General features: G+C 38.7%; 2 protein-coding genes across 3 annotated transcripts in view; one reads left to right on the forward strand and one right to left on the reverse strand.

Annotated features, from left to right (window-relative positions):
• LOC133851517 (sterol 3-beta-glucosyltransferase UGT80A2-like) overlaps positions 1-10375 on the reverse strand; it is a 74244-nt gene extending 63869 nt beyond the window's left edge. Inside the window, exons 1-4 of one of the 2 annotated variants that reach the window (XM_062287963.1) lie at positions 9995-10375; positions 9118-9269; positions 2458-2694; positions 2114-2225 (exon numbers count right to left, since the gene is read on the reverse strand). In XM_062287963.1, coding sequence (XP_062143947.1) covers positions 2114-2225; positions 2458-2694; positions 9118-9269; positions 9995-10127 — 634 coding nt within the window. In that variant the 5' untranslated portion in view covers positions 10128-10375. Of the gene's footprint in view, positions 1-2113; positions 2226-2457; positions 2695-9117; positions 9270-9979 lie in introns of both variants that reach the window. The other variant, XM_062287961.1, reaches the window with a different exon arrangement.
• Positions 6938-7405, forward strand: LOC133851448 (agamous-like MADS-box protein AGL82). Its single transcript, XM_062287883.1, has one exon. It carries the CDS (start codon positions 6938-6940, stop codon positions 7403-7405), a length of 468 nt encoding a protein of 155 aa, XP_062143867.1.
• Positions 10376-12063: the final 1688 nt, after the last annotated feature.

The raw sequence follows: 12063 nt of genomic DNA on the forward strand, positions 1-12063 counted from the left end.
TAGAAGGATTTATCACCATACAATCCTTTTTTGGAAGGGATCCGCCACAACTTGTCTTCCCCTTCCTGTCTCATTTTCGCTAAATACAACATCTTGAAGAACGAGACAAAGGCATCTACCTCTCAATCATGAGCCGCTCTAGTAAAGCTCACGTTTCACTAAATGACACCTTTAGAAAACTCCATGCGAGCCGCATCAGAAGCGTCCTTTGCGCAAGTAATACCAAATAGAACTGGAAAGGCTTCCTTAACCAAAAATGTTACTACTTTATCTTGACACTTCTTGCACACACATGGTTCATCGAGGTTTTGTTCAAAACTGAACTGTTTGATTGTCTCATCAAACCTGATGTTCCACGATTAGGATGCTTGCTAAAGTCCTTAAATGGACCTTTGCAATTTGCATACCATACCTTTTTGCTTTCCAGCTACAAATCCATCTAGCTACATCATATAGATGTCCTCGTCAGGTTGCCCATTTAGAAAAGCTATCTTGACATCCATTTGCCAAATCTCATCATCGAGATGAGCAACAATGGCTAAAAGTATCCAAATAGACTTAAACATGGCTACCGGTGAAGTTTTCCTATGGTCAATCCCTTCTTCCTGAGTAAAACCTTTGCAACCAACCTTGCCTTGAACGTTTCAACATTCCCATCTACCACTCTCTTTCTCTTGTAAGCCCATTTACAACCAATAAGTTTTAATGCCATTAGGCGCCTCTACAAGAGTCTCGACTTTTTTGAAATTCATGGATTCCAACTCGGTTGCCATAGTTTTGACCCAATGGTGCACATTGCATCCACATCATTAACCGCTTCATCGTAAGTTCTTGAATCCAATTCAGGTTCCTCAGGTATAGCTTCATAAGCTTCCCCTAAGAAAATGAATCTGTCAGGTGCCTTGACAATCCTCCCACTGCAACGCGGTATGATGGCACTAGGTGTCTCATCAATAGTAACCTGTGGTGTATTTGATACAGCCACCTCATCTCCAAAAATGGAGATACGTTCATTCTTGCATCCAACTATGCCTATTCGAACATCTCTGTGTGATGATTCCGAGGAATCCAATTCTAGAATGTCTCCAAAAAACCGAAAACCCCTCCACTATCAGCAGCTCCTCTACGGTGGCTAAAAGCCAGCATGAGTCAGTTCTTCCCAGAAAGATAGATCAAATATAGCCCCTGAAATTTTCATGAATTCTTAACCCAGTAGAACCGCCATCCACCACCAACTCAAACCCTCTAGATTCCACTACACAACCTTAATATTAATACCATTCTACCAAAGCTTTTATGTTATACTGTTCAGAACTTCAAAAAGACGAGAAATGGTGGGACGCGCCTGCACGCGCCGCCAAAAGGGGGGGATGGGATTGGGGCGCCGGGGAGGGGGGGAGGAGAAGGAGGGCTTTATAATAGGACAAGTTCTAAAAGTATATTCTGATGCTAATATCTGTCATTCTCTCTACTGTCTATATGTTTCTAGAACCTTTTTTTCTTTTTCTTTTTCTTTTTTCTATTGATAAGAAACGCACAAACTCTATGGGACTGAAACACATAACCTCACCCACTGCCCCATTCTTATAAGGGATGCAGGTGCTCTCTGGACCAAAGCTGGGAATTTGTTATAATGATTAGTAGGGGTACTTTCCTCCAGAATGTCTCTACATTGAAGGAGGAGGGTGGGGAGTTTGCCAAGTGTGAGTTGTTAACATTACACTATGGCAGCCGGACTTGACTATATCAGCTTTTGCAAAAAATTTCAAAGAAATTATAAATTATATTAAAAGTTTTACATTCCCTTGAATCATCGTAGATAGAGTCTTCAAATGGCATGTCTTTTAGGTGGAACCCCAACCCTTTCCACCTCCAAGGAAAGAGCACTTCCTTGAATCCTTCATATCAACTACCTTGAATCGCCATATGTGGAGTTCTGCATTACTTATTAACAAGTCAAAGATCTAATCTTTCTAAGATTAGCAAGACTAACTTGTTCCCCTATGAAGATAATTTACTATCTCAACGGTTAATACACGATGGAATAGTCAGAGGAGATCTTCATTGTCAAAAAAAAGCATGACTTATGAGAAAGTAGGATTTGAACCCTTACAATCAGCAAGAACTTTTGGATCTCCACCTAAAGGAAAGAACTCCAGCCCAGCAGTCAAGACAAAATCTCTGAAATTAGCATGAGTTGCTAGTCTAACCCTATGGCCCCACTCCTGCAAGCAAAGTTTCCATAAAGTAATATTAATAGTAGAGTATATGTTCCGATTTACAGTACGATGAACAGTTCACATAAGGTCACATGTGCAGTTGCATCATGCACTACAAGATGATGCATGACACAAGGCGCCAACAAGTGGAATAGTGGCTGTTCTTTTTTTTTCATTTCACTTGCTTCCCCAACAAGACCTATTAAAGGGCTCATAAAAAGCAGAAAATGATAATAACCTGCAAACGTTTTCCGATGGCAAGAAATGGCTGTACATCTCCTCGTGTTCCAACAATAAGCATCACAATTTGCAGTGGAGGTACACCTAGAACTTCTTCAACAGGTTCTGTGTCTGCGGCTTCCTTATAAAAATCTCCAGTACCAAAATCAAGGTTTTGGGGTTTAATATCTCCTGGAACTTCAAATTGAACAGTCCCATCATCTTTAACCATAGCAGTTCGTTTTAACCATTTAAGCTGCAAAGTTTTCAAGGATTGTCAATATCCAAATACTTAAGCACACGGCCATGAACTCATAAACCACAAATCAAGTAAAGTTTTACATAAAGAACACATACATTCACACTTTACAACTGACAAACATATATTGATGTGCATATACATGCATACAGGGATGGAGCCAGACATTTTAATGGGAGAGGGCCAAATAATTTTTTTTTTAAGTAGGGGTTAAAGTATGAATATCTATATATATAAAGCCAAATTTTAAGTAAATTAAATATAACCCAGTTTTAATATTTTCATTATTCCCTTCGAATTAAAAATCAATAAGCAAAATTGAAAAGAAAGTTTTTTGAAAAAAAAAAAGTAAAGAAAATCGTTGTCCAAAGATTCATAAAATGAAAAATAAAAAATAAAAAGGTCTCTTCTGTATGAATTATGTGCTTCTCAGAGTTCTCGCAAGGCTTTACCTGGATGACATGGCTCTTAAAGTTAACATTCTCTTACTCCTTTTGTTAGAACGGCCCACTCTAACTAACACAGTAACTCTTACACAAAATACACTATATTCTACTCAAAACACATTATGCTAAACGCAACACAAAACAAATAAAGCGCATATCTTCTAGACTTTTCTAATTAATGTCATCTAGCTATATTGAAATGAATCCCTATTTTACGTTATCTTTGTCACGCATCATTAGGAAATCGAGCTTTGCCAAAAGTGTGACTCATCGGGTCCACACCTGACTTCTACCAATGCACTGCTTTACTAAACCCCTTTCATTTACTTTGAACAAAACCTCTGCAACTTTGTAAAGCTCCTTCCACGGTTATCCCTTTTCAGACATGTCTGTTGCTATCCGTGAAATATTAAAGGAAAAAAATTTGACAATGAATCTACCGTCCCTGCATGCATACGCACTAGGTATATATATTAGGTACCAGAATATAATCATGCACTATTGTTGTAGTTTGTATGAACAGTTTATATACAAAAGATGAAGGCTATTCAACTAGTTTTGTAGCCACACACACATCTTATTATATAGGTTTAGGGGAACATTACAATGACCAAAATACCTCCAAAATCCTAATGACTCATAAACCCTAATAACTCTTCTAAGACTTTCCCTCAAGCTGGAGCATTTATATCATATAAGCTCAAATCGGAAGAAACACACAAACGAAAAACACCTAGAAAAACATTATTTAACACTCTCCCTCAAGCTGGAACAGCTTGGAGCAAACAATACAAAGACTTATAAAATAAACATAACAAGAAAATTCGCTAAAAACTTCAACGCCGGTAGAAAACTTGTCGGAAAACTACAACAGGAAGTCGGATCTTGCCGCAAAACACCAAGAACAATAGCCGGGAAACACCAAGGACGGGTCAAAACTCATCACAAAACACCAAGGCCAGTCGGATCTCATTGTAAAACACCAAGAGTAGATCGGATCTCACCGCAAAACACCAAGGCCGGTAGAATCTCACCTAGAAATAACTAACCGGTCGGAAACCACCGCTAAACACCTAGGCTGGTCAGATCTCACTGCAAAATACCCAGGCCGGTCGGATCTCACTGCAAAACACCAAGGCCAATAGAATCTCACCGCAAAACAACTAATCAGTCAAAAACCACCGCAAAACACCTAGGCCGGTCAGATCTCACCGCAAAACACCAAGGCAATTCTTATCCTGAATAAGGATATCCTTATCCCTGAGAAGAATAGTGAGCACCTAAAACCAAACAGGGATCGTCTTCTCCACAACTTGCCAAAAAAGTTGATGGTGACGACTAGAACTTGCCAGAAAAGCCCACAACTCGCCAAATACACCACAAAAGTTGTCAGAGAACAAAAAAACACCATTAAATGCCACAAATCCACCAGAAACTCGCAGTAAAACACCACAACAGCCGCCAGCAACCACGAAAAACCACCATTAATGGCCAAACGTCGCCCCTAGACACCACAGAACTGCCAGAAGGACCGCCACACACCTCAAGACACCACAAAAGACCACATACGTCACCGAAGAGAGGCTAAACTTGCCAGAAACAATCAGAACGCGCCAAAAAATGATCAGAACAAGTCGACAATCACCATGAAAGCATCTACTGACGCCACCCACCGAAAACCACAAAAAGCATGAAAAAGCACCAGAACAACCACCGAGAAAATACTGAAAATACCAATACCCAAAAAACACAAGAAACCACCACCGAGAACAAGGTAAACTATATTTTTTTTCCTCGCCAGATACATTTTCTGGTCACACTACAAATAGCTCTTTAAGAGCTTTATCAAGGCACCGCTCGTGTGGGCTCTAAGCCCACACGGGTGGTGCTGCCAACAAAGAAAGATTCACCAAGACGTGAGAGGATTAGAGAGGAAAACAAAAAATACAGAGGAAAACAAAGGGACCAAGGATAGTTGTCACCGTAGAAGAGAGGGTAGCGCTCAAATCAACTTAACAATGAACAGAAACCCTAAGGCTCTAATACCATGTTGAATTTTGTAGGGAATTATAAAATATAATAATAAAAGTAAAATAATAGCGGAAGCAAGAGAGAGAAAAGAACACAGGGAATTACGGGTAGTTCAGTGTTAGACACCTACTGTAACGACTCAAAGAAAAGCGTTAGCCACATTTGCGCTATTACCCCAAAAGGACTAGTCAATTTGGAACTTTCCTAAAATCCATTATAAAGCTCAGTTTCACTTAGTAATTAAGCAATATGGAACTTAGTACCAAGGAATATCTTTATAAACCACCTACTCTATGTGAGCTATTCATCTCTTCCCAATACGGGACCGGGGTGTTACAAACTCCCTCCCTTAAACCCCTGACGTCCTTGTTAGGGCCACATCATGCGATGCTCCAGTACCACATGACCTGGCGTTACTAAGTGGCTTTGATACCATTTGTAACGACCCAAAGAAAAGCGTTAGCCACATCTGCGCTATCACCCTAAAATGACTAGTCAATTTGGAGCTTTCCTAGAATTCATTATAAAGCTCAGTTTCACCTAGTAACTAAGCAATGTGGGACTTAGCACCCATGAGTATCTTTATAAACCACCCACTCTATGTGAGCTATTCATCTCTTTTCAATATGGGACCGGGGTGTTACACCTACGTCCACCACTCTGAATAGCCTTTAGGGCTACATTATGCTCACTAACTTGTTTTTCTACAATACAAATGTCTATATTTATAGGGTATAGAGTAAATACAATTATTGTAATCAAATCCTCATAATTTGATTACAATCCCAATATTTGATTACAATTAATTCATAAATAGAAAATATTTCAATATCAGCCAAATATAGAATATACAAAAAATATAATATATTTTTTTCATAAATTCTAACATCCCCTTCAAACTCAAAGTGGAAGATTTTGGAAGCTTGAGTTCGAAAATAGAAAACGGAAGCCGGTGGTGAAGACTGACGGACGCTACCAGAGGAGCCAGAGGTTGGCAGGTGGCAGCATTGATGGCTTCAAAAAGCAAGGCCGACTTGGGCCAAAAATAGAAAAGGGGCCAACAACAGGCCAAAGTGCCGAAAGGAGCCAAAAGAAAAAAAAAAACAAAACAAAAGGGGCCGACAACAGGCCAAAAAACCAAGGGGCTGACTAGCGCCTGAAACACGAAAAGAAATGAGCCCACTTGGGAGGTTATCGGGATGGCGCACTGAACCCGACTCACACGCAATGTGGTCCCCTTGGACCGCTCCTCTTCTTTCTTCTTTCTTCTTTCTTCTTTCTTCTTTCTTCTTTCTTCTTTCTTTCTTGCTTTCTTGCTTTCTTTCTTTTTATGTGTACAAAAGAGTCAACCCAAAAATAATTGGGGATGAAAACAGAAATACCCAAAAGACCAAGCACCAATCCAAGAAATTCACGGCAAAATATGCAAAACAGTGAATAAACTCAAGGTGAGAGAGCTTCATCACACGGAGCCAAAGGCAGAGTCTTTGGCAGAGAAGATCCACGACCATGGTGATGCGTAGTTGCTATCGGATTTGTGGGATGAGAAGAAGCGCGACTCCTTTCCATCGTCAATGAAGTCCAAGATTTACAGACTCTTTGAGAGGGAAAAGCCCGTGCATAAGGTTCTCAATGGTGGCAAACCCGCCGATGTTTTCTTGTGGAGGAAGAATAAGATCTCAGGAGTGATTGTTTGAACGTTTTCTAAGTTTTGATATCTCTGTCAAAAACTCGTCTGAACGTTTTCTATCTGAGACAAGACCATGGAAAAGTCACAACCAAACACGTCCAAACAAACCAAAAAACCACGAAAGCGAGCCAGGGAGTTCATTGAAGATTGGAAGTCACGAAGAGAGACATTCATGAAGAGAGTTCCTACTCTGAAGAAGAAAGCCGAGGAACTCGCTGAGTTGTGTGGCATCCCAGTCTGCGTGGTCTATTTTGGGCTTGATGGGACGGTCAATGTGTGGCCAGAAGACCAGACAAAGGCGGAAGCAATTATCATGAAGTACAAGGAATGTAGCAGCGATTGTATGCTGAAGCTAAACCTCTCAGGGATGTTAGAAACCATGGACAAGAAAGAGGAGCAGCAGACATGGCACTTTGTGGGCAATCAATTGCACAAGCTTTCACTGGAGGAACTTCAAGATTTGATGAGAAACTTGGACTCCAAGATACTGACTGTGGAGGAAAGAATGATTCCTAATAGGAAAAGCAGTTCAAATGTTTGAATAAGGAGCCGATTAGGATGGCTTCGATCCTCAAGCCATCCAAGGTGAATTTCTTTCCTGAAATGATGAAGATCATAGGCACGCTGGGACCCATGAACTGTAGAAGAGTTACAGCCGAGAAAAATACCAGAAAAATTGAAAGAAAACACTAAAATCCACAAGAAAAAGGCTCTGATGCCATGTTGTAGTTTGTATGAACGGTTTAGAAACAAAAGGCGAAGGCTATTCAACTTGTTGTATTCAACTAGTTTTGTAGCCTACACACACATCTTTGTATATAGGTTTAGGGGAACATTACAATGAACAAAAAACCTCCAAAAACTAATGAATCACAAACCCTAATACTGCCACCAACATTGTCAAACAAGATCAAATACTGCCACCAACATTTCAACCAAACGCCCCCCCCCCCCCCCCCCCCCCAAACAAAAATCCACAAACAATGAGAAGGAACTATCAGGGAAGGGGAGTTCTTTTTGAAAAGAGGGAGAAGTTGTTGGGGGCTGCAATGCAGGCAGGTAGGGATGGGGCAACCGTGAGGGGAAGGTTATGACAAGGCAGTCAAAATGGCGAGTGATAGGCGGAGGAGGGTGGCACCAATGGGAGAAAGGCAGTTGGGTTCCTTTATGGGGTTGGAGGTTGGGAGGGAGTAGGGAGGATAGTACAAAAGAGGAAGCGGAGGGCAGTGGCACCACGGTGACTGGGATCCTCTACAAGGTGGGTAGTACTACGGTTCAAGAAAATGCAGGTAGGGGAAGAGAGAGAGTGAGAGACAAGCTCCCAAAAATGGTTTGCGCCTATGGAGATGCATAAGCCATTTTCTCCCCTACAGTAGCAAATTTGTTGTTGACGCGAAAAATCATTTTCCGTTGACCAATATTTGTCACCCGTACCAAATATTGGAAAATGGGAAAAACATTTTACACTGAAAAAAATGCAGCCTAAGATAAAAGCAACATATATATACACACACACACACATACATAAATACATATATACATATAATAAATAACATAAAATCAGCTTATTCACAACAACTATTTCAAAAAAAGAAAATGAAGAATTCAATGAAGTAGACCCAACATATAAGAAGTGTTTCAAGTCACCTTAGCAAATAATTATTTTCATCACAACATTATCGACCACACCTGTAATGACCCAAGAAAAAGTACCAGCCACATCTATGTTATCATCCCAAAAAAATTAGTCAAATTTGAGCTTCTCTAGAATTTCTTATAAAACTCAGTTTCACCTAGTAACTAAGTAATGTAGAACTTAGCACTCATGACTATCTTTTAAAACCACATACTCTATGTGGGCTACTCCCCATCTTCCCAATATGGGACAGGGATGTTACAACACCCATCTATCAGGAAAATAAATTTAATCTAAGCTACACTTCAAAAAAATTGTCCCCTGCGATTGACATACAACATAGCATAGATGAAGCAACAATGATTACGAGAATACATGCACTACTTTTTCAGGCTTACTGCATTGATGTTCTTTGGTTTTATAATAGTTGTTTTTCCTCCACTTTCATAGGTCCTCCACCTAATTAATACACGAATAGTCTTAAATCCATATCAATCAAATACAAGGAAAAAAACAGATCTATCCCCTACCTAAGTACTTTGGTAATGAAAACAAACAAAATGTGCGCGATGCCAAATTGTAACAGCACAAGTTAACATTATCTTGATGTATCAGACCTTCTTCTTGGGTGGAATTTTCACGTCGAAAAACTTAGCTGCCAACAGTCCTGGGGTTTGATTTTTCTTGGACTTTCTACGCTCACTGGAACTCGAACTTGCATCTGACCTTCCAACAGCCAAAACTTCTCCAGGCACACTCTCAGTAACCTCTGATCAAAAGCACATTCATTAATCAAATTGTAGTACATCCAAATACCTAAAATTCTTCTGAATTCTGATCATCACTCAAATAAAATAAAAATAACCGTGATTATCCCATTAATTACAACCGCACCCTTCCCACACTTACAAAGATTTGTAACTAGTGAATGAAAAAGGCAACAGACCGCGAGAGGCAATGACATTGAAAACATAGGCAAAACTATTTTTATATATCTATATATACTTAAATTGCTTCAAACATATTCCCAAAGATAAAAATGATCAAATTTTAGACAATTAAGAGAAGGAAAAAATCTAGTAGATAAGAAGTAAGAGACCAGAAGACACAGTTGCATAGAAAACGGGAAAAACTGTAATAACTATAACATATCTATATCTATATATGCATGTATATAGATAGAAATCCGTGTAAAGACTTAAAATGCTTTAAATTTTTTACTGGTAAATAAATGAACCATTAACACAATTAATAAATTTGTAAGCGAAAATTAAAGAAAGATTTTTTTTTTCTAATTGAAAACAGGGTAACTCAGAAACTTTGGAATTTGAGAATATTAAAGAAGAAAAAGAATAAAAGAAAGTTAGGAGCAGAAGAGACAGTGGCATTGGCGTCTTAATCTTCTCGAAAAAAAATTCTTAACAACAAAATGAAAATTAAAAAAAAAAAAAAAAAAAGGGAAGAACACCGTAATCCCACTAATTTCAATGGTACCCTCGCCGGAAGAGTCGGCATCGACATTGACGTCAACGGCGGGAGGTAGGGATTCGAGATCGACTGAGATGTCCGTAGAGGAATCGGAGGAGCTCGGACGGCGATGATGGTTGGGCGGTGAGGAGTCGGCCATGGAATTTTCTGGAGAAAGAGAGCACTATGTGTGTGTATAATACAGACACAGTGAGGAGGAGCTCTAGATATCTGGATGGAAGAGAGGACAAAGTGAAACTGGACAGATAGGAGGTAGGAGTGTAGGACAGATTGCGTGGAGTGAAAGGTATCTGAATCTAGAAATGGAAATGTATGTTTTACGTGTGCATCGAGGGAGAGAGATGAGACAAAAAGAGGAAAGCCAGAGTGAGAGAGGGTGAGCGTCGTAAGGGGGGACATGAACACGTGGAAAAAAATAAGTTTAAATTTTAGGGGTTCGTTAGGCGACTTCATGGGCCTCGAAAAAGAAAAAAAAGCGCCAAATTAAGAAAATGACGATCCGGACCGGGTTGTGGACCTTTTGGTTAAGCTTTATTCGGCTTCCTCAGTTTGTATTAGCTTAAAAATATTTTCTATATTAATTTTATTTTTTTGTATTTATGTGACTAAAAAAATAGTTAAACCGAAAATATTTTCGGTTAGACCAAAAAAGCTTCTTCAGTTTTAAAAATTTATTTCCATTTTTAAATTTCGTAAATCATTTTTTCGAGTTTGAATTTCTCATTCTCAAACCACCAAGTCACTGTCGAAACACCGTCAAGCTACTCCAGACCACCCTTAAACGACCATTCGAGTTACCTTGAACCACCACTAAGCCACCCTCTGGACCACCACTAAGCCACCCCAGACCACCACTAATTCACCTCAAACCATCACCAAGCCACCCCCGTGTTGGGAATAGTGTCCAAAACTCTAATTGCATTGGTGATGATTTCATATAACTTTATAATATTGAACATTGGACATGTACATTAATGTTTTACGTGTACATATATGTTTGAATATTTTCATATTATAAACGTATAAGGTCCTTAAGTTTCATTATATTTTATTATAGTATGAATAATAAGATTATCACACAAAATATGATAGTCATAGATCCTTGTAACTTATAAAAAATTGTTCATAGTCGTAAATGGAACCGGGAAATCCATCTAGACTACAACATGTCAACCTTAATGATCTATCTTGATTTTGAAAGTAGGTAGGACTTCGAGTTGATATGTTGGTGTAACAGTAAGATAGTGTTATGCACCGAACGAATTACGTGAGTCATCATTCTTTTAACACTGTGATAAATAATGATGTACGTGCATGACGACTTATAACAATTACTCTAAATCCTTAGAAGATTTGTGTATTCAGATGTAAAGTATATGTCACTTTGATGTATGAGAGTGAGATCAAATTTATGGTTGACATATATGTGCATTAGGTGATTGCATAAAGCATTGTGGGAACACCTTCTTCAAATTTTTCAATAAGGAATCCAAATCCTTAGTCATAGAACAAAGAAATAAGGAATATTTTTCTTGATGTAGATTTAAATTGAATGATTATCTTAAAGCGGGCCTGAGTGTTTCAGTGATATTTACTGAACTTTGTTTTGTGCAATGTGAGATAAAATCACACATGGTACAAAAATGATATATCGTGTAAATAAATCAGGCTATTAATGAAAATAGGTAGTGAACAAGGTAACAGTGTATTGAATTTGGTTCAACTACGGAATGATTCCATGAAATGATAATATGTAATAAATAAGTGCGTCACATTGATTGATTAATTAATTGGGTTAAATAGCTTATACATCCATGTGCTTTACGACCTTTATTTTTTGCTCCATCAGTTTTACTTTTTATCAAATTTGGTAAAACTGAGAGGACAAAAAATAAAGGTCGTAAAGCACAGGGGGCAAATAGGTATTTAACCATAATTAATTTGAAAATACATATTAGAGTGCAGTCGCATTTGTTGAATAGAATTAATTGTGATTAATAGTGTCGTGTGATATTATCACAGACCTATTGAAGCTAAATGTATCTTTTCCTTTAGGCCCCTCTTTGAGCTGATGT

This window comes from Alnus glutinosa, chromosome 12 (assembly GCF_958979055.1).
Source record: "Alnus glutinosa chromosome 12, dhAlnGlut1.1, whole genome shotgun sequence".
In the NCBI taxonomy this organism is placed as follows: domain Eukaryota; kingdom Viridiplantae; phylum Streptophyta; class Magnoliopsida; order Fagales; family Betulaceae; genus Alnus; species Alnus glutinosa.